The sequence below is a fragment of the Protopterus annectens genome, chromosome 4.part0, assembly GCF_019279795.1.
Source record: "Protopterus annectens isolate FY-2018-M chromosome 4.part0, PAN1.0, whole genome shotgun sequence".
In the NCBI taxonomy this organism is placed as follows: domain Eukaryota; kingdom Metazoa; phylum Chordata; order Ceratodontiformes; family Protopteridae; genus Protopterus; species Protopterus annectens.
In genome coordinates, this window is record NC_056733.1 from 1988222039 (window position 1) to 1988246186 (window position 24148).

At 42.5% G+C, this 24148-nt stretch overlaps 1 protein-coding gene across 2 annotated transcripts in view; it reads left to right on the plus strand.

Moving 5' to 3' along the window:
* HMGXB3 (HMG-box containing 3) overlaps positions 1–24148 on the plus strand; it is a 1387103-nt gene that overhangs the window by 1112908 nt on the left and 250047 nt on the right. For both annotated transcript variants that reach the window (XM_044069603.1, XM_044069602.1), the window contains exon 14: positions 10458–10589. In XM_044069603.1, coding sequence (XP_043925538.1) covers positions 10458–10589 — 132 coding nt within the window. The remainder of the gene's footprint in view (positions 1–10457; positions 10590–24148) is intronic.

Genomic DNA, 24148 nt, shown 5'->3' on the forward strand with positions numbered 1-24148 from the left:
TTTAGAAAAGTTTCCTTATATATCTAAGGACTCTTGGCACTTTTTGGATAAAATTAGAAATTACGCAATTTTGGATAAATTTGTGTTCTTGACAATTGATGTGGTGAATTTATTTAGTGTTATTCCACATGAAATAGGTCTTGAATGGCTGGAAGAACAATTGTTGGTCACAGGAGTTTATGATCAAGATCAAATAAATTTGTATGTGAGGCTAATGGAGCTGGTACTAAACAACAATTTCATATTTTTTGAAGGACATAAATTTCGTCAAAAAACTGGAGTGGCAATGGGGGCAGCATGTGCCCCCATTTACGCCAATTACATCATGGCGTATTGGGAGAATAGGTATATTTTCAATAGTGAATATGGGTCTTCGATCAAGGTATATACTCGTTTTTTGGACGACATTTTTATTATATGGCAAGGTGATAAGGAAGACATAGAGAAATTTATAGCGTATATTAACCAAACAGTTTGGTTTCTGAATTTTACTTATGAAATTGGTGAAGAAGAGATCAGTTATTTGGATGTGAATTTAGCTTACAATAAAGATAAGAAACAAATTTCATCTAAAATATTCAGAAAATCAACATTTTCAAATTCTTATCTGCATTACGATAGTTGGCACCCGGAACACCAGAAAAAATCAATAGTTAAAGGTCAATTAATAAGGCGCACGTATGGTTAGTGAAGAGGCTGAATTTTTTAAAGAAATTGATTTCATGATAAAATTATTTATGAACAGGGGTTATCCTTCATTATTTTGTGAGGAGATAAAAAAGGAAATATTAATTAAAAGAATCAATGGTTGTATTCAGCCGATTCTTAATAGTTCACATTCAGTTATTAATAACTCCAATTCAATAAGGTATGATCTACGGGAAGATCATACCCTATATGTAGTGACATATAATGCAGACACAGATGGTATTATCAAAATTATAGAAAAGAATTGGAAATCATTTACCAAGCTTAAGGAATTCCACGGATTTACCTTTAGAAAACCAAAATTTGTATTTCGTAAGGACAGAGCCTTAAAACAAGTTTTTGAAAGATCTGCATGTCAATTGGACAACAATACTAATAAATTGAGAGGTAACAACAAATGTGGTAGATGTTCTACTTGTAATTTTGTAATGAAAACAGGGGGTAAAATTACAGTTAATCACATCAATATATTGATTAGGGGTAGATTTAATTGCCATTCAACAAATGTAGTTTATTTAGCTAAATGTGAGTTATGTATGTCATTCTATGTGGGCAAGACATGTAGAAAATTCAGGGACAGAATAAAAGAACATGTCCTTGACATACAACATCAAAAGCCCACGAATGCCTTAGCTAGACACATTATTGCGCATAAAGCTCATAAATTTTCTTTTTGTATAATAGAACAATTAGTTCAAGATCAACAAGGTAGGTTAACTGAGTACCATCTTGACGTTTGTGAGCTCAAATGGCAATTAATATTAAATGCACATTTTTATCCAGGCCTCAATGAATTTATAACTATCAAACCTTATTTAAGGCTACAAAATATTCTGGGTTAATGTTGTCATAGTCACACCATTTGAGCATGACAAGTATGTTATGGTTTTAATTGTACATAATGGCCTATATGGTCTCTATTTTTGAATTAGTATTTTATTCATAGATTATCAAGTACACATATCATAGTGGGATTTTAACTATGTCATATTAAGTTAGTTTTTTACGCATTATATTGTAAATGTTCATATTATATTTTATATGAATTATGTATAAATAGGGATTATTTTTAGTGCATGTATATTTCTTTAAAGTGTTTTGATATTCTGTAAACAATATGTATTTCTCATTTTTACATACAACACATATTGTATACATTCTTCATTTTTATTTTTATTTCATTGTTAATTTTATTATTATTATTTTTCCTTTTGTCATTTTTTCTTTTTTTTCAGTTTACACTGAGTTTAACAGCCAAGTGTAACCAATGAATTAATTTGCTAATTGATTAATGAAAGTATGTATAAATTGAGTCAGCTCTAACACTCTGAAGAAGTCTACAGGACGAAACCTAGGTCAGTGTTGGAGTTGTTGTTGTGCTGCTGTATTAATAAACCTTCTGGTGAACTTTGTGTCCTCGTGGAGTGGTAATTAACCTTTCAGAGGGATCCAGAGTAGCTGAGCAACCCACAGCTTCAGAGGGTGTCTTCAGACCTACTCAGTTAAGCATTAAAGCCTCAGCTAAGTCTAAGCCTCCTTTTAAATTAAAGAAACAAATACAGCATTCTCCAGGACAGGCCTCCATGCCTAAGAAACAAATGCTCAAAATGGCCGAAGACCTAATCACTCTGATCAGGGGGTCCCATCCCCCTCCTGATAAAAGGCCTAGACAGGATGGAGACTATGACTCATCCGACCAGGTGTCCATCTCTTCTGATTCATCCTCAGATCTAGGATACTCTTTACCCCCTTATGAGGATTCTGATGCTGAGTAATCACTTCCATCAGCCTCACCGCCTGAGGACTACTCCTTTGGGGAAACCCTACATACCATGAGGGAGCATTTCCACTGGGAAGGCCAGGATTACTCAGAATCCAAGAAAAGGCTCAGAGACTTCCTTTTATTACCTCAACACAGACCCCTTGCTATTCCGCCAGTGTTAGATATTGTGGATGATGTGTATTCTGAATCCAGCTTAAATCCTGATTCCTTACCTCCAGCCCCTGTTAAACCTGACAGATACTACAGAGTCCCTGACTCACATAAAGTTCTGTATAAAAGCCCTGTAGCTGACCCTGAAACTATTTCTCAGGGACCGAAGGGAGTTAAGGCCTCATCAGCCAAGAATCCAATTCCCTCTGACAGAGATTCCAGAGCATTAGACAGATGGGGAAAGAAAGTATATACGTCTGCAACAGGAGTTTCAGTGGTGGACTCAAACTTGTCACCTCAACAAGGGACAGCCTTTCACACAACCCACAGCCAGGCAAACACTGACAACAGATGCATCGGATTACGCCTGGGGGGCACACATGGCAGGCATATGTATTCAGGGCACATGGCCCCGCAGAACAAAGGCATCTTTACATCAATCAAAAAGAGATGCTAGCTGTACAAAATGCATTTATAGCTTTCAAGAATCTGCTGCATCCAGAACAACTACTACTAAAGACAGACAACACCACAGTTATGTGGTACATAAACAAGCAAGGGGGCACTCACTCCTACCCCCTATGCAGACAAGCTATGACCTTGTGGAACACAGCTATAAACCTTTAAGTTCATCTACAAGCACAAATCCTGCCAGGAGAGAAAAACACACTGGCAGACGACTTAAGCAGAAACATCATGGATCCCCACGAATGGGAGTTGAATCCACAAATATTCAGAATGATAACATAGAAATGGTGGAGCCCGGACATAGATGTGTTTGCATCCCCAATAAACTACCAGCTACAAAAATTCTGCACAAGGAGTTACCATCCACAAGCATGGAAAGTGGATGCCCTCTCATTCAGCTGGGAGAACCTACAAGTATACACTTTCCCACCACTACCTCTCCTGCCAAAGGTACTCATAAAAGCCAGGCAGGAAGAGCCAAAGATGATCCTGATTGCACCAGACTGGCCACACCAGCACTGGTACCCAATCTTAAGGAGCTTAGCACAACAACCACCCTGGATTTCGCCTCAGATCCCACATCTGCTGACTCAGCACAACAATCAAATACTACACAGCCAGCTAAAGACCTTAAACCTAGCTGCATGGAAGATTCCTTAGTCAAGCAGGCAGTGCCTCTCTCTAAAGCTGTTATGGATGTCATTCTGGAGGCCAGAAGGCCTAGTACCAGGAAAGCCTATTCGGATAAATGGAAGAGATTCTGTGCCTGGAACCAAGCTCACAGCCTTGACCCTCTTGTCCCAAACATTCCTCAGATACTACAATACTTAACTGAGATGCTGGACAAAGGACTCTCCTTCTCATCCATCAAGATCCACGCCTCTGCCATCTCTGCTCATTACAACACGGATCCACCAATTTTCTCTAATCCTCTGTTAAAACAGTACCTCAGAGGGGCAAAAAACATAAGACCGCCCCGTAGAGCACCTACCAACTTGGGACCTCAACTTTGTTTTGGAGAAGCTAACTTTACCTCCTTTTGAGCCAGCCAACACAGCGGAATTAAAATATATCTCTTGGAAAACTGCTCTGCTCCTGGCAATAACATCAGCATGAAGTGTTTCAGAATTACAGGCACTAATGGCAGTGGAACCTTTCCTCATTTTCCATCAGGACAGGGTGTCTTTAAGAACTAACCCTACTTTTATGCCAAAGGGTGGTATCCAGTGTGGCTCTAAACCAAACTATTCACCTGCCAACTGTTTATCCTAAACCACAGAATAAAGGGGAGAGACTTCTGCATTCATTGGACATTCACAGACAGTTACGCTTCTACTTGGACAAAACCAAAGCTTTCAGAAAATCTGAGCAACTATTGGTAGCTTATGCTGCAGGAGCACAGGGAAAAGCCATTTCAAAACAGACTATTTCAAAATGGATAGGACAGTGTATATGTTTCTGCTACACATACCATGGAAAATCAGCATTAGATCTCACTCCACCAGGGCAACAGCCACTTCAACTGCCTACCTCAGGGGAGTACCTACCAAGGATATTTTGGAAGCAGCAACTTGGAGTTCTGTACATACCTTCACCAAGCATTACCATCTGCCTCTATACTCTAAATCCAGAGCTGGCTTCACCACTGCAGTGCTGCAGGGCCATATTAGCCACCCCTAATGCCTTATAGAACCAGACACCCTTCCTCAGCTTTGGGATTCTACCCAAGTGTAATGACGGCAGCAGTGTAACACGATGAACATAGTACAGTTTTGTACCTACCATAAATGTAGATGTTCGAGTGTATAAACTGCTGCAGCCCAGGTTACCCTCCCTCCTTCCCCTCTTACTGGCTGGTACGTACCTATGTCTTCTACCCTTACTACCTATGGGGAGTATTTGCTGGTAGCTGTAAGTTGTTTTCTGCTTTTCTTATGTATGTTTTATTAGCAATTGGAATTGCCTACCTATTTAGAGGCACCTGACATCTGGGGCAAGAAAAACTGAAGAAAATGGCGTCGGCTGCATCTTATTATATACCCCTGTTGCACTAATGTCAGGGAGGAGGCGAGAGCAACCAACGCCGGACCAAGACTTTGGAACTCAGGCCGACTGGGGAACCGCCTGATGGCAGGATAACCCAAGTGTAATGACTGCAGTAGTGTATACACTCGAACATCTACATTTATTTTAGGTACAAAACTGTACTTTATAGCTGACGACAAAACTTCTAGGCAACTAACTTCTGCTGCCCTTTACCCAATGGATAAAGACAGCAAACCTACGGACAGTGAGAAAAAAGGTTTATACCTTCTCTGCTTTAAACATAAGGGCCTTGAACTACCAAGCACACATGGCTAGGTATGTTTTAGATACCATTTCCAAAGCCTCTACCCTTCTGCCCGAGGTACAAGACTCTCGTATAAAAGCCCAAGTTAATTCCCTACTTTCCCCAGCATCCCAAGTGACCAGGCACTCCATTAAGTGCAGTTACGATGCTGTGGAAGCCTCATCTAAGTCAGCTGATTCAGGATCAGTATTAAGGCGGTATTCCTGGTTAAGGATTCAACCTCTCCCTATGGATGTGCCAACAAAATTACTGGGTGCACCCTTGGACAATAAGGCCCTCTTTGGACAGTCTTCTGCTGAGCTCCTTAAATCCCATCAAGAAAAGGGGCAAGAATTACAGAATCTCAAACATCTTCTGGTATCCCCTATTCTTGGAGACCACAGGTATTACCCAAGTATTACCCACAGAAGCCCTCCATTGTTAGAAGGCAGTCCTTTCACTCAGCCCCTCCATCTAAGGTATGTAGACAGCACAGAAAAAGTTCTTCTCCCAGGTTTCCCACCAGTTCTTCCACTACATCCTTTTGGAGTCAGTCTGACCAGTCCAGACCACCTCCACTGTGACTCACCTCAGCTGCATCCAGAAACACCCTTATCTCTTCACCTCACCTTCTCCCTACCCTCCTGGCAGAGAATAACAGCAGAACAATGGGTCCTCTCCATCATTCACAGAGGATATTTCATGTCCTGGTGGATGCTTCCACTTTTTCTAGGTATCCCTCAACCACTAAGAAACCAAATCCACCTATTCCCAACCATCATTCAACAACTAACTCAGGGCACCATAGAACAGGTGCCTACCCCACAAAGAGACACAGGCTTTGACTCCATAATGTTTTTTGTACCAAGAAAAGATGGCCCTTGGCTGCCAATCCTAGACCTGTTCTTAAACTTCTTCATCCACGTTCCCAGCTTCAAAATGATCACCTTACCCCTTCTCTTACCACTAATTCCACCCCCCAAGCATTCATGGTAGCCCTGGACCTGAAGGATGCCTATCCCCACATTCCTGGCCATCCAAATTACTGGAAATTCCTCAGATGTGCAATAAGCTCGTGTCATTTTCAATTCACTGCCTTGCCCTTTGGTCTCTCCACTGCTCTTCGAGTGTTTACAAAGTGCCTAGCCCCCTTCATTGCTCACTGCAGGACCTAGGGGTATACATGTATTCCCATACCTAGACGACCTGCTCATCTTCCATCAAGCCTACCAAGTTCTACTACTTCACCTACAACAGGTGTCTTCCACCCTAACTCAGAGTTCACCCTAAATCTAGAAAAATCACACCCGACCCCCTCCCCCTCACAAGGTTTGATTTTCTTGGGATGCAGGATCAGAACAGACAGCATGAAAGTCTTCATTCCAGACCAAAGGATCAAGAACCTTTGCATATACTTGATTCAGATCCTTACCCACTCCTCATTGACGGCATTCCTGAGAATGCTAGGTCACATGGCATCCCTCATTCCCATGTTACCTCTAGCAAAACTCCACATGCGCAAAATCCAGTGGGTCTTGAAAAACCTATGGAGCCAGCACTCCCAACCCATGGACTCACCTCTTCCACTGTTCCTGTGCTTAAAAAAGGAAGTTCAGTGGTGGGTCTCAGCACTACAACTCAACCTTAGGAACCCACCTTCAACTTTCAGCCCCACAACAACAGGCTTCCACAGATGCATCAGACCTGAGGGGGGGTGCAGTGCTCTTAATAAACCAGCAACAATTCTCAGTTCAAGGCAAATGGTCCACTCAAAGGCAAAAGGACCACATCAACATAGAGGAAATGAGAGCATTGCTATTATCCCTTCTAACATTAAAACCCACTGTCCTGCCAGGAACCCTGAAAATAATCACAGACTATATGACTGTCCTGTGGTACATCAACAAGCAAGGGGGGACCAGGTCCCACCCCCTATGCAGGCTGGCCATCCAGATTTGGAACTTGGCTTCCCTCCAGGTCCATCTGGTAGCAATGTGTATCTCCTCAACAGAGAATTTTATGGCAAACAAACTCAGCAGAACCTCGGCTCCCTTCCATGAATGGATGCTTCATAGAGAGGTCTTCCTGGACCTGATACACAGGTCTGGGGTATTCCACAAACAGATCTCTTTGCCTCCCCCCAGAACAAGCAGATGCCCAGCTTCTGCACAAGGGATCCACTTCCACAAGCTTGGAAAATGGACGCATTCTCCTTTTCTTGGGAGGGAATGTACCTTTACACCTTCCCTCCTTTCACACTAATTCAGAAAGTCCTCCTGAAAATTCAGAAGGACAAACCCAAAATCTTACTGGTGATCCCGTTTTGGCCAAAACTGCATTGGTTCCCCCTCCTACACTTACTAGCCAAGGGCAATCACCACAGGTTACCCCACCAATTAGACCTGCTCACACAGGCCAAGGGATCCCTACTCCACCCACAGGTGAACAACCTGAAATTGACCTTATGGGTGATAGGCTTCTAATCCCTTACAGACACCTGTATTCAGAGGACATACTCAATGTTCTGCAGAAGGCCAGAAAACTTTGTATTAGGAGAAACTATGTATTAAAGTGGAACAGATTCTCCAAGTGGTGTCAAAGGAATAATCAGGACCTTCTTACTACTCCGATACCAATGATCCTATCCTATTTGTGTGAGCTACTCCACTCAAGACTAACTTATTCTTCAGTCACATTCCACTTGTCTGACATTTCTGCCTGTCTCCCATTACACCCCCTCTGGCATCCAGATTGAAAGTCAAGCTTTTTCTGAAAGGAGTTCTCCACATCAGACCCCCCAGGAGACACATCCCCCCTCCTTGGGACTTAAATTTTGTTCTAAAAAAAACTAACCTTACCTCCTTTTGAACCAGCTCACTCAGTTTCCCTGAAGCTATGCACCCTAAAAACTGTTCTGCTAGTGGCCCTTACCTCTGCCAGGAGGGTCTCAGAGGTACAAGCCCTTATGGCCACCTCTCCTTACCTTGTTTTCCACAAGGACAGAGTGGCTCTCAGGACAAACCCTTCCTTCATTCCCAAGGTAGTTAATGAAGTTTCATTGAATCAAAGCATTAACCTACCAGTTTTCTTCCCTCATCCACAAAACTCCTCAGAGAGGACTCTACATTCCTTGGATGTACACAGACAACTCTGATATTATTTACACAAAACTAAGTCTATTAGAAAATCTGACCAATTATTCATTTCCTTCCATCCAAGAGCCCCAGGGAAGGCCGTCTCAAAACAGACCATTTCCTCATGGATCTCCAGATCCATTTCTTTGTGTTACTCCCATCATTTGAAATCCTTGTAGGGCCATGTTAAACCTCACTCTACCAGGGCAGCTGCCTCTTCTACTGGCTTTTTCAAAAGAATGGAGTTCACCTTCATTTTAGAAGCAGCTACTTGGACCTTGGTACACACCTTCACCAGGCATTACAAGCTGGATGTGGCCTCTCGAGCAAGAGCAGGCTTTGCCAGGTCTATCCTCCAGGGCTTGGTTGATCAAGGAAACCTTTCCTGCACCCAGGTTCACACTTAAAGCTCTGGTACTCTCCCCACTGTTATGAATACTGCAGCATGAGACTAGAAGACACAGAATAGTTGTGTAAAACTTACCATAGCCTTATATGTCCTTCTCTTCCATGTTGCCATATTCAGTCCCACCCACCTACCCCGTTTCTTCCTAACCAGAACTCCATGGTCTACCTGTGGGGACATGGTCATTATCTTCCCCAGTCTCAGCTCTCCTCTACACAACCAACCTACTGCCCTGGCCTACATGCAAGTCTAAGGCTCTCCCACTACAACCCTCCTTTGCAATCCACAGGAGCAATACTGTATGCAGCAAAACAATTCTGGTGAGGGTACGTGCAGACATCACTTTTATACCCAACGTCAGTTTATGGCCCTGATAAGGGACATCACACATACCCTCCTGTGCAAAAGACCTAGCCGGACGGTGGTGCTGCAGACAGCAACTCCCTACTGTTATACATACTGCAACATGGAAGAGAAGGACATCTAAGGTCATGGTATGTTCTTACACAACTATTCTATATTAATGTACATCTTCAGAAAGAATTGTATGAGTACATGGGCACCCAAATGTTCCAGCATGGAATCCAGGGCAGCAGGCTCCTTTGTGGCCTGTAGACCTTGAACTTGTTCAGCAAACTTGTGTGAAATGGGTAAGGAGGGTGAGAGTGAGCTTCTGACATTGAATAGTCCCAGGTGGAATGAGGTGGTCCAACTCACTACAATGTTGGCACCTGCCAGGAAAGAGTTGCAAGGCATGCACTGTATAGGCTGGAGACATGATTCATTGCATAGTAGCTGCATGTGATGTGTATAGGAATGCTCACTGTTGAGAAGGAAGCATTGCAGACCTTTCTATGTGTAAGTGTACACATCAGTTACCTGTGTAGACCCATAACAAGAAAAAAATCTATGCCCAGCTTGTTAGGCTCTATTAATTGGCTTTTACCTTACAGTGAACTGAACAGTTGATTTACTTCAGAAGGGCTGATGCTTGATAAACATTGGTAGAAAATAAATAACTAAAACTTATTTTGTTTTCTTTGGTGCATGGGAGCAGGAAGACAGATGTTTGAGGCAAGTCTAGCCACCTGGCAGTAGGAACATTCACTCTTAGTGATGATATTGATGTGACACCTCTACCCTATGCATAGAATAGGAAAAAGGAGGATGATGTCATTCCCAGTGCTGTAGGGTAAAACATAACTACAAGTGTAGTTGTAGAGTGCAGGGGGACTAATATAGAACTGTGAAGTGAAAGTATCAAGTTATAGAAAAGTACATGATCATCAAAATTAAATACAAAATATGGCCTAAAACTTAAAAAAAAAAAAACTCTGTGTTGATTGAAAAATCTAGTTGTCTAGTTATTGTGTAATCTCTAGTAGACAGTTTTTTTTTTCTATGGCACAATTTTTCTTAGTAGGTGTGATATTCAGCATTATCACTGATCATAAATTATGGAAGCATTTTATGTTGCAGGTCTTTTCAATGTTGGAAATAGGCTGCTGGTTAGCCTTGATCTGTTATTGAGAATCAGGACTCAGATAAAAGCGGGAGAAGACCCCAGAGAAGCATTCTGTGCGGTAATGAATTCTGTTGTGAAACAAACTGGTAAGTAGCTGTCTTAATTGTTGGGTTCTTCCACATCTTGTATGCATTACCTCAGGTGTAACTAAAGCTGTCAGTGGTCAGCATGAATATTTGTTCCTTTTTTCATCACAAGCAAGGCTCAGGGCAGGGCCTATTTAGGAGAAGCAGTGGCAGAGTAATGTAACAGGTCCCTGCAAGTAACCACTTGGGATGAGCAGGTCCTTGTTAAATATCATTTGTTTTGTCAAGAATTGTATTGCCTGACTCGTGCATTTTTAAATTCCACGAGGAAAGTTGTTTGTTCCATGCATTCTGCAATCTTTTGTGTGAAGTGAATCCTAGTATCACCCCTTACTCATTGTGTAGTTTTTACCCACAGCTGAAATGTACCTTACTTCAATGGGGAAGTAACCCCCCCCCCCCCCCTCAATGAGTTGAACAGCTGCACTGAAGCGGAAATAAGTGCATCTTAAAGTACTTTAAAAACATGACAGTTGCATGTCATTTGCCATTTTTCTTGTCAATAAGTGGTGAAACTAAACAGATTTGTTTAAAAAATGTTTAGGTTATATCAAATAAATATTGATGTACATATTATGTTGTCACTTGTACTTGCTTTACATTATAGCAGAATATGCTATCTTGTACATTAAAAAAATGTTCTTCGTTTCCTCTTTTAAAGCCACACTTAAATTTTCCAAAAGTAAATTATATTAGTGTATTGCAAATGTATAACTGTTAGATTATCCCCACTAAATTTCACCAGCACAGACTAAGGAGGAATAAAGCCTGTACTGTGCATTGCTATTCTTTAAAAAAAATGATTTAATGGTGATACAGCTTATTACTGGGTGGGATTTGACCTTACCACTATTTTGGGGCGGGGGGGATCCTAGCTGAATGGAAAAAGGCTTTTAAAGAAATGTCAACACACAACTGCCAAGAGGCTCTTATAAGTCCAGAAGCAGTAATACCACCATGGATTGCTGGAGGTTAGGTTGAAGTCCCAAAAGAGCAAATATTTTCCTTTCATCTTTACAAGATTTAAACCATTGGCCAAGCTGGTCTTTGTGTGTGTGTGTGTGTGTGTGTGTGTGTGTGTGTTACACCCAGTGGAAGATATCTGGTCATGAGGGTGCACCCATTTATAATCTTAACCACTTTTCTGTCATCATACACATAGAAAACACAGACACACCAGCAGACAGGTGATGTCATACCTTTTTATTGGACCAGTGTAAATTTTACAGTTACTGAAACTTTTACACTAATATCAGTCCTTTATTGGCAGTTAATTTATCAGTGTTAGATACAGTGCTTAAAAATCTTAAAATGCCCACTTGTGCCCCAAAAGGTAAGTACATTTTCTTATTGGCTAAAAAAAAAAACTTGAAAAATGTCCGTGTGGACAGGATGTGTGTAGCTTGGATGTACTCTGACAACTACATTCTAGAGACTAATGCTGTGTGTGTGTATGGGTCTGAAGAGAGAACTTGAAACTTTAGAAGACCAGGTTATGGTCTGCCATAAAATTCTGTCCATATTACATCAGAGTCCATGCTCATTTACCTGAAAAGTAACAGTTCAAGAAGCTACTCTGACACTTAATGTAAAACTAAATCACAGCAAATTTTTATTTATTTATTTATTTTTTTTAATTTTGCATTTGTTGATTGGGATAGTCTAACTGGATAGATGTCCCTTTTCAGTACAGGCCCGGGGAGAAAAGCTCCACAAAAACAGATAGTTGCAACTTCGGATACAGTCCACTTTCCAGACTGAGAACAACGAAAAGAGCAAAAAACGTTACCGACCAGGTAAGCAAATGTGCCAGCAAAAAGTAACCAAGCAGCTAGGATAAAAAAAATTTTATTCCAATCTCGTAGTGAGCAGACGAAACAGTTCCACAAATACACTCAAGCGCTTTCACCCGGGCTCTCCCAGGCTTTGTCAAGGTAACTAACACAAATTTCCTACATCTTTTATACAATTCTTTAGAACTAATAATTGAATTAGTGCATCATAGGTTCATAGGTTCATAGTTTAGTACTAAGCTAACTGCCCTTGCGAGCCATTTTAAGCCTAGCCAATTATCCCTTGTGAGACTCAAACCCTGCACCTTGTTGTTTGTAAGGCAAACACCTTAGCCATTAAGTCACTCTCCCAACCTCTCTCTCTCTCTCAATTATACAATTATCAAATCATGTAATGATGCAGGCTCTGTTAACCTATTTAAACCTAAAATTTACATTAAAATTGTGAGTAGTAAAAACTTTATCTACTTCACTGTTATTATCCTCAGTTACTATGGCAACTAAGATTAAATGCCTCTAGGTCACCTGGGTTAAATGAAACCATTAGCATAAGTAGTGTACTCAAACTAAGGAGAGCCAAGCTTTAGTTAGTTAAGGCCTTTGGTTTATTTGTTTGTCACTTCTCACATATTTATAGTTACACTATGCAGTCCATTTGTATTTATATTTTATTATTTTTTCACTTTCATTTTTTAATAACTTAGGGTTTAAATAAGTAGTTATATATTCTTCGTCCATGACAGGTCCAGCCGTTAAAATAATAATAAGGTGTTTTATTTGGGATCATGTGCAATTCAAATATAAAATAATGAGCCATCATAAAAACCTTATATTGCATAAGTATTTTGTTTTTGAACAGTACATTTTTTAAATATTTTAAACATTTGTGTAACTGAGGATAATAACAGTGAAGTAGTTTAAAGTTTTTACTACTCACAATTTTAATGTAAATTTTAGGTTTAAATAGGTTAACAGAGCCTGTATTATTACATGATTTGATAATTGTATAATTGATGCACTAATTCAATTATTAGTTCTAAAGAATTGTATAAAAGATGTAGGAAATTTGTGTTAGTTATCTTGACAAAGCCTGGGAGAGCCCGGGTGAAAGCGCTTGAGTGTATTTGTGGAATTGTTTCGTCTGCTCACTACGAGATTGGAATAAAAATTTTTTATCCTAGCTGCTTGGTTACTTTTTGCTGGCACACATTTCAGACTAATACAGTTGTTTACATAGTTGGTTACATAGCAATGTCTTGATTAACCGAAAATAAGATTTTGCAGTAATGTCCAGGTTATAGTAAATTGATGTGTTATGAAGGAGTGGGACTACCAAGAGAGTAAGATGCGTCAGGTTAGGTCTTGCGGATTTTATGTGCACATCTGTTTCACAGAGATATTTTGCATAGGTGTAACCGCACTTGAGTATCCATTACATAAAGTAGTTCCAGCTTATGTTGCTTCAATGTCTAATCATGCTAATATTTCATTTGTGTTTTCCAAGGTTAATTTCATTTGCATTCTCTTATGTGACAGTACCAGAGTCTGTAAAGAATGCCCTTTTCTTCATTGAGTCATATTACACAGCATAAATCAAACTCATACTTTTTATGTTGCAGTTTAAGCAACTTCGCATTTACATTTTCTCCTTGTTTCCCCTTCGTCCTTTGTTCACTGTCTGCCTCAGTTCAGGCTAACCTTTGAGCCTTATCCACATTTAAGTACTTTCTTTAGCTTTGGTTAAGCTTGTCCTGCTTAATCATACTCATTGCAAATAGCTATAGCTGGATTGTTGGTTGAATGTTTATTGCTGCACTTTATAGAATATTTCACTTTCTAGGACTCAGGTTTTCCTTTTTGTTCCCCAAAGTTCAAGATGTTATCTCTTCATATGTTTCTCCTAAGATTCTTTCTGAAACATTTTTAGTTACCCTGGACCTTAGTGATGCATACTTTCATATTCCAGTTCACCAAGAGCGCAGAAACATTCTTGAGATTCTGTGCCTTACAGTTTCACTTTCAGTTTTCTGCTTTGCTATTTGGTCTGTCTACAGTTCCAACAAGGGTATTCACCAAATGCCTAGCTCCCCTTATAGCCTTTTGCAGGCTTCAAGGTATTCATATCTATCCTTTTCTAGACAATCTTCTCCAGACAAGCTTACCCTGGATCGCAAGTTGTCCATGGATGTTTTTCTTTGCCCAGGCTTGTTCCCATCTCAAGACCTGGTCTTTCAAAAATGCATCATCTCAACAGTCTCCATGATGCATTTTTTGAGGGCTTACTTCCAGTCGCTCCTTCCCCCTATACTTGATCTTAGCGAGAAAGATATTGACAGCCTTGGAATATGATTGTATCCATACTAACAATATGTTTGGCAGACTTCACATGAGGAATACTCAGCGGTACCTAAAATCTATTTGGGCTTAGTACTACCACCCCTAAACTTCACAATTTTTTTCTTGTCCTTCATAAAGAAGACATTTCTTTGGTGGATCAGCTTGCTATCACTCATTCCAGGAGTGCTTTTCTGGTTCCCTCTCCCTACCAGGATCTTCCAACAGATGCTTCAGATCTGGCATGGGGAGCATGTTCAGTGAATGTGAAAGTTCAGTGAGTTTTATCAAAATAGGACAGAAATGGCCCCATAAGCATCAAAGCAATGAAAGCCTTGATCTTGGCCCTTCATTCTGTGTATTTCCTTTGGTCTCCAGGAGCCCTCTGAATCCTCACTGGACTTGTACCCCTGTGATGTGAAACATCAGCATAGGTGTTTACTAGGCAAACGACCATAAGGGCCTTTTTAAGCCTAGCTATGCATCCCAAGTCTCTGACAAATTCTGATACCCTTGATAAGTTTAAGCGTGGGCTTTGGAGATGAACCACTTACAGAATACCTCTGTCCATTAGAGACATAGGTGCCAAACCAGGGATGAATTTCTGGTTTCCCATCCAATTCTCCAAGTTGCACTTGAATTGGGTTAGGGATGACCTCTGCTTCACATGGATGGGGGGAGCGTGTTCCATATCTGGGGTAGTCTCTGGGATACATACCTGTCTCTTCAGCAGGTCCTATTTATATCATAGGCAAGTTTAAGTGTTTAGAATGGGTAATTCTAGTGCTGTTTGTTTTGTGGATGTTCGAGTTACACTGCTGCAGCCATTACACTTGGGTTATCCTGCCGTCAGGCGGTTCCCCAGTCGGCCTGAGTTCCAAAGTCTTGGTCCGGCGTCGGTTGCTGTCGCCTGCTCCCTGACGTCAGTGCGGCAGGGGTATATAAGATGCAGCCGACGCCATTTTCTTCAGTCTTTCTTGCCGTGCGGTGCCCGAAGCAGAAGCAGTTCGCAAGTGCCGGTCGGCCGACTCCTGAGATTTTCATTCCGAATCCAGAACCGAAGTCTTCTACAAAGCTAAGTACCCCATTGGGGAAACTTTTTCTTGCCTCAGACCGATGTCAGTAAAAGTCAATAACTGTATTTCTTTTGGGAAGCAAATACCTCATAAGGATTTCCACTCCTATTGTATTCCATGCCTAGGCCCAGACCACGACGTCACTGGTTGTCAGTTTTGTGCTAGGTTTAACAAGCACACTGTTAAATGTCAGTTTGATTTTGCCCAACATTATTTTGGCAGAAAATTCAATTACACCATGCCGTCGGAACTTCCGACGACAGGATTACATAAAAAGTGCAAAGACAAGGACAGGCATCCGAGGCCTAAAACTGACGACGAGGCCTCTTCTAGGCCGGTCGCCGGTTCTCCGGTTTTCAGCGAGGCACCTACGCAGCCCCTGACGACTGCTTCCACAGATCCACAGACCGTCTCCGACTCCCACGTGGAGCTGGCTGGGCCTTCGGACGCTCTAGGTTTTCAGCCTACCGAAACTAACCCTTCTGAGGGAACTGAAGTAGCTAAGCAATCCAAAGCCTCAGAGGGTGTCTTCAGACCTACCCAGTTAACCATTAAACCCTCTGCTGAGTCTAAGGCCCCCTTAAAAACAAAGAAACAGATACAGCATTCTCCAGGACAGGCTTCCATGCCTAAGAAACAAATACTCAAAATGGCCGAAGACCTAATCACCCTGATCAGGGGGTCCCATCCCCCTCCTGATAAAAGGCCCAGACAGGATGCAGACTATGAATCTTCCGACCAGGTGTCCATTTCTTCAGATTCATCCTCAGACCTAGGATATTCCTTACCCCCTTATGAGGATTCTGATGCTGAAGAATCAATTCCTTCAGCCTCTCTGCCTGAGGACTACTCCTTTGGGGAGACCTTGCATACCATGAGGGAGCATTTCCATTGGGAAGGCCAGGATTACTCTGAATCCAAGAAAAGGCTCAGAGACTTCCTTTTATTGCCTCACCACAGACCCCTTGCTATTTCACCAGTGTTAGATATTGTGGATGATGTCTACACTGAATCCAGCTTAAACCCTGACTCCTTACCTCCAGCCCCAGTTAAACACGATAGATATTACAGAGTCCCTGACTCTCACAAATTTTTGTATAAAAGCCCTGTTGCTGACCCTGAAACTATTTCTCAGGGACCCAAAGGGATTAAGGCCTCATCAGCAAAAAACCCAGTTCCCTCTGACAGAGATTCCAGAGCATTAGACAGATGGGGAAAGAAAGTATATACGTCTGCAACTTTAGCATTGAGAGCCTTAAATTGCCAGTTTCACATGCTAAAATGTCAGCAATTTTTGATGTCGCAGTTGAAACAAAAGATGCTTCCAGATGCAGATCCTCCTAATTTTAAAGAAATGCAGGATTGATTGCATGCAGCTGAACAAGTGGGAGAACGTACTTTGCAATGTGGGTTTGATTCCTTCGAGGCCTCCTGTAGAGCAGCAGTTACAGGCTCTGTCATTAGAAGGCATGCTTGGTTAAAAGAACATACGTTACCAGATCATGTTAAGGCAAAATTATTGGATGCACCTTTGCAGCGGGATGTGTTGTTTGGAGTTAAGGCAGAGGAGGTATTAAAGAAGATGGAGGATAAGGCAAAATCTATGCAAACAGTGAAGGATTTCTTACAGGTTCAGCCTCCTCGTTTTAGCAGAAATTGGCCAACAAAGAATTGGTCCTTTCCAGTCACAGACAGACCTCAAAGAGACAGATACAGACGTCCGAAAGGTAGAGGTCAAGCACAAGGTCCTTACAGACCTCGACAATGGGGTACACCAGGCCAGAAAGAAGGGGAAGACAGGCCACAACCTTATAAATGCAGCCTCAATGACTTCCCACTACAGCTGCCAAACAGCTCTCTCTTGGCAGCCCCCTTAGGAGGAAAACTGGCACATTTCTATCACAATTGGCATTGCATCACCAAAGACAAATGGGTTCTCAGCATTGTATCTCAAGGTTACAGGTTCCACTTTCACACTTTGCCAAGGTTAAAAGGAATGCCAAATCTGCCACCAAATCTATGGGCAGAGGCTCAAAAACAAATTACAGCACTCATGGACATGAGAGATATTCAAAAGGTACCACCACAGGAGCAAGGACAAGGATTTTATTCAAGACTCTTTCTCGTTCCCAGAAAGGACAAAGTCTGGGAGACCCATTCTGGGTCTTTCTTCTCTAAACACTTACCTGGATATTCTGAAATTCAAAATGTTGACACTACAGCAGCTTCTTCCCATGCTGGGTAAGAAAGCTTGGCTCGTGACTTTGGACCTCAAGGAGGCATACTTGCATGTCCCTATCAGACAAAACTGCAGAAGATACCTCAGATTTCTAGCTGGTTCAATGCACTATCAATTCTCTGCACTGCCCTTTGGCTTATCTACTGTGCCCAGGGTCTTCACAAAGTGCCTGGCACCAGTAATTGCATTTTGCAGGCAAAAAGGAATTCAAATTTATCCATTCCTGGACGACTGCGTGATTCAAGCAGAGAGCAAGGGCATTCTTCTAAAGCATCTGGTATTCATAAAAAAGTTATTAAGTTGCGTGGGGTACACAGTAAATGAAAAGAAATCAAAACTAGTGCCCTCACAACAGATAATATTCCTGGGTGCCAGCTTGAACACAACAGCCCAGATGGCTTATCTCACGCCAGACAAGCAAGGACAACTGACTCAATACTTTCAATGGATGGCAACAAAGACCCAACTCCCTGCAAGAAAAATTCTGCAGGCCTTGGGCTACATGGCATCTTGCATACTACTAATTCCATATGCCAGACTGCATATGAGGAAACTACAATGATACCTAAAGAGTGTATGGTCTCAACACTGTCAAAGTTTGGAAACAGTTATACCACTAATTCCTTGCCCTCAACAGGAGTTTAGATGGTGGGCTCAAGCTTGTCACCTCAACAAGGGACAGCCTTTTACTCAATCCACAGCCAGGAAAACACTGACAACAGATGCATCGGATTACGCCTGGGGAGCACACATGGCAGGAAAATGTATTCAGGGCGAGTGGCCCACAGAACAAAGGCATCCTCACATCAGTCAAAAATGCACTTATAGCTTTCAAGTCCTGCTGCATCCAGGAGAACTACTACTAAAGACAGACAACACCACAGTTATGTGGTACATAAACAAGCAAGGGGGCACACACTCCTACCCCCTCTGCAGACAAGCCATGAGCTTGTGGAACACATCTCTAGACTACCAAGTTAATCTGCAAGCACAATTCCTGCCAGGAGAGAAAAACACACTGGCAGACGACCTAAGCAGAAACATCATGGATCCTCACGAATGGAAATTGAATCCACAAATATTCAGAATGATAACACAAAAATGGTGGAGCCCGGACATAGATCTGTTTGCATCCCCAATGAACTGCCAGCTACAGAAATTCTGCACAAGGAGTTGCCATCCACAAGCATGGAAAGTGGATGCCCTCTCATTCAGCTGGAAAAAATCTACAAGTATACGCTTTCCCTCCTTTACCTCTCCTTCCAAAGGTACTCATAAAAGCCAGGCAAGAAGAGCCAAAGATGATCCTGATTGCACCAGACTGGCCACGCCAGCACTGGTACCCAATCTTAAAGAACTTGGCACAAGAACCACCCTGGATTTTGCCTCAAATCCCACATCTGCTGACACATCACAACAATCAGATACTTCACAGCCAGCTAATGACCTTAAACCTAGCTGCATGGAAAATTCCTTAGTCAAGCAAGCAATGCCTCTCTCCAAAGCTGTTATGGATGTCATTCTGGAGGCCAGAAGGCCTAGCAATAGGAAAGCCTACTTGGATAAATGGAAGAGATTCTCTGTGCCTGGAACCAGGCGCACAGCCTTGACCCTCTTGTCCCAAACATTCCTCAGGTACTTCAATATTTAACTGAGATGCTGGACAAGGGCCTCTCCTTTTCATCCATCAAGATCCACGCCTCAGCCATTTCTGTTCATTACAACACGGATCCACCATTTTTTTCTAATCCTTTGCTCAAACAATACCTCAGAGGGGCTAAAAACATAAGACCGCCCCATAGAGCACCTACCCCAACTTGGGACCTCAACTATGTTTTGGAAAAATTAACTTTACCTCCTTGTGAGCTAGCTAACACAGCAGAATTAAAATACATCTCTTGGAAAACTGCTCTGCTACTGGAAATAACATTAGTACGAAGAGTTTCAGAATTACAGGCACTAATGGCAGTGGAACCCTTCCTCATTTTCCACCAGGACAGGGTGTCCTTAAGAACTAACCCTACATTTATGCTAAAGGTGGTATCAAGTGTGGCTCTAAATCAAACTATTCACTTGCCAACTTTCTATCCAAAACCACAGAACAAAGGGGAGAGACTACTACATTCTTTGGACATTCACAGGCAGTTATGCTTTTACTTGGACAAAACCAAAGCTTTCAGAAAATCCGAGCAATTATTGGTAGCATATGCTACAGGAGCACAGGGAAAAGCCATTTCAAAACAGACCATCTCAAAATGGATAGGACATTGTATACGTTTCTGCTATACTCACCATGGGAAACCTGTACCTAGCAGCATTAGATATCACTCCACCAGGGCAACAGCCACCTCAACTGCCTACCTCAGAGGAGTAACTACCAAGGATATTTTGGAAGCAGCAACATGGAGTTCTGTGCATATCTTCACCAAGCATTACCATTTGCCCTTATACTCCAAATCCAGAGCTGGCTTCGCCACTGCTGTGCTGCAGGGCCTTATAGCCACCCCTAATTCCTTATAGAACCAGCCTCCCTACCTCAGCTTTGGGATTCCACCCAAGTGTAATGACTGCAGCAGAGTAACACGATGAACATAGTACAGTTTTGTACCTACCATAAATGTAGATGTTCGAGTGTAAACACTGCTGCCATCCAGGTTACCCTCCCTCCTTCCCCTTTTACTTGCTGGTACGTACCCATGCCTTCTACCCTTACTACCTATGGGGAGTATTTGCTGGTAACTGAATGTTGTTGTTTGCTTTTCTTATGTATGTTTTATTAGCAATTTGAATTGCCTACCTATTTGGAGGCACCTGACATCTGGGTCAAGAAAAACTGAAGAAAATGGCGTCGGCGGCATCTTATATACCCCTGTCGCACTGACGTCAGGGAGGAGGCGACAGCAACCAACTCCGGACCAAGACTTTGGAACTCAGGCCGACTGGGGAGCCGCCTGATGGCAGGATAACCCAAGTGTAATGACTGCAGCAGTGTTTACACTCGAACATCTACATTTATGGTGGGTACAAAACTGTACTATATGCAGGAGGTCCAGCAAAATGGGGTCTGACAATGCCCTGTATTCCAAGCATAGTTCTCCCCGCCAAAACCTGTAGGAGACAGGATACGGAGACAGGGCGTTGAGGTAGCCTGCATAGGACGTATTACTTATGCCCTGTATTCTTTTACCGAGGAACTCTGTGGACGTTCCAATTGTTTGATATGCTTGATTGGGTACATACTACAAACACACATCCTATCTCTACACAACTGCCACGACAGCCTGGCTATTTAGTGCAACCTCTTTCTTCAGGCTCTCTACAGTGATTACAATGGTGGACTACCTGAGCAGATGTTGAAAAGAGAGGTCTTCCTTCAGGTTGATGATCAGCGGGAAACTCCCCAAATAGATCTTTTTGCCTCCTTTCTGAACACTCCGCTCAAACTGTTTTGCACCTGAGCTGTTTGCCCGGAGGCTTGAAAAATAAACTTCATGTCAGTCATGGAAAGGAAAGTTCCTGAATACCTTTCCTCTGATTCCCAAATGTCCTGCTCAGAATCAAAAAAGACAACCCAAAAATGATGTTGGTGACCCCCTTTTGGCCTAGTCACATTGGATGTTCTTCATGTTTCACTGCTGCAGTCATGACATTTGGGTTATCCCTGCCAGGGCAGCCCTCAGCCGGCCCGAATACCAGAGTCTTAGTATTTCTGTGTCGGTTGCTGTCGCTTGAGGAATGACGTCAGGCCGTCAGTATAAAGTAAGGCACCCAACACCATTACATTAGTCTTTCTTGCCGTGGAGCCTGAAGCAGAAGCAGTTCGCACGAGTGCCGGTCAGCCACTACCTGAGTTTTCGTCTCTGAATTGAAGTTGAATTCTTCTAAAGCTAAGTACCTCGTTGGGGATCCTTTTTTCTTGCACTAACTGATGTCAGAAGAAGTTAACAATTTTCTCGCCTGTGGAAAGCAAGTACCACACCAAGACTTCCACTCTTACTGCATCACTTGTTTAGGCCCAGACCACGATGTCCCCCGTTGTCATTTCTGTGCTTTGTTCAATGTCAGAACTATCCGTCGTTGTACCCTTATTGTAGCCAGATATTTTCGCTTACAGTCTTCGAATTCCGATATGACTTTGGTAAGCCATCCGAAAGGAGATCTTCCGAAAAAACGTAAAGATAAAGACAGAGACAGACTGCACAGGTCCAAACCTGACAATGCTTCCATTAAGCTAGCCGTCAGTCCTCCGGTACTCAGTGAGGTGCATTCACAGCCCCTGATGCCCGCATTTGTTGATTCGCAGACTGCTACCGAAACCCTTTCGGAGTCCAGTATGCAGCAAAACTCTTCTTCGACTAAGGATCCTGCAGTCGTCTCTACCTTGGATGGGTCCGGAGCCGCTGAGCAGGCACTGGCTTCCGAGGAAGTCCTTCGCATTACCGAATCTCGACACAAACAGTCTTCTTTTGCGACTACCGTTCTTTCAAAAATGACCGAGTTTCTTAGGCCCAAGGTTTGAACCACACCCAAGAAACCAAAGACCTGCTCTCAGGCACCTGCTACCTTGCCTTAGTCTCAAATGCTTAAAATGGTGGAAGACCTTATCATGCTGATCACGGAAAGCCAAGTTACCCCCTCAAAAAGGAAAAGAGGTCTGTCCCCTGTAGTTTTGTCTGAACAATAGTCAGATCACTCTGATGCATCTGACTATGAAGACATGCAACCCCTCTCCACTCACGAGGATTCTGATGCAGAGGACTCCATTCCTTCAGCCTCTCCACCAGAGGATTTTTCCTTTGGGGAAACCATGCATACTTTAAGGGAGCATTTCCAATGGGAGAGTCAGGACTACCCTCAGTCTAAAAAGAGATTTAGGGAATTTTTAGATCTTCCGCAACACAGACCCTTGGCCTCCCCCCAGTCCTGGATGTTGTGGTTGATGTTTTCTTTGAATCCAACTTGACTCCTGACGCCCTACCTCCTGCTCCCAGTAAACCAGACAGGTACTATAGAAAGTCCCTGACTCACACAAATATCTTTCTAAAAATCCAACAGATGACCTTGACGTCATTTCTTAAGGGCCAAAAGGGATTAAAGTAACCTCTGCTAGGAATCCCACACCCTCAGGCAGGGATTCCCGAGTATTGGACAGATGGGGTAAAAAAGTATATACTTCAGTTACTCTTGCTTTCAGGGCACTAAATTGTCTGTTCCATATACTGAAATTTCAGCAACATACCCTGGAACTCCTTAAACAAAAAATGTCTTCCCTTCCTGCTTGGGCAGAATCTAAAGATTTACAAGACCTGATGCATTCTGCAAACCAAGTAACTAAACACACTTTGTAGTGTGGTTTTGACACCCTAGAAGCTTCTTGCAGGGCAGCATAGGTTCATAAGTTGGTACTAGGCTATCAGCCCTAGGGCCTATGCAAGCCTAGCCATAACAATTCCCTGAATATTTCTTCCCACAATATTTACTTCTCCAGGCCCCTGTGTAGCAGGGCGACTGACATGATCCCCGGGGTGAATTTCCTATCTCCCATCCAATCATCAAGGTTCCTTTTGAAGAGGGCCAAAGAGGCGCTCTGCTTGATATGTATGGGTAGTCTATTCCAGAGTATGGGGAGTCTCTGGGTCAGGAACCTATCCCTCCAGCATGTTTTGTTCATTGTGATGACAAGGTTTAGATCCCTGGAGCATGTGGCTCTGAGGGATTAGGATTTCTTTAAGTGGAGCATGTCCAATAGCTCAGGGTTTGACATGGCCTTGTATGTTAAGCAGAGATCGCCTCTGAGTAGACGATATGCCACAGAGTATAGCTGGAGTTTTTTTAGACGGTCAGTATATGGCATCTGCTTTAGGCCTGTGATTTTTTTTAGTGAGGTATTTCTGTGGCCTTTCAAGCTGTTGCAGATGTCTTGTGAGGTACATACCAAACGGGGCATTATTCTCTATAATGGGTCTAATGAGAGATGAGTACAGTGGGACAATGACCTCCTTTTTTCTGGATGAAAAGCCCTTAGTGATGAGGTGTGCCACATAGAAGGATTTCCTGACTGTTGTGGCAATGTGGTTATCAAAAATGAGACCACTGTCCACCTGTGTCCCTAAGTCT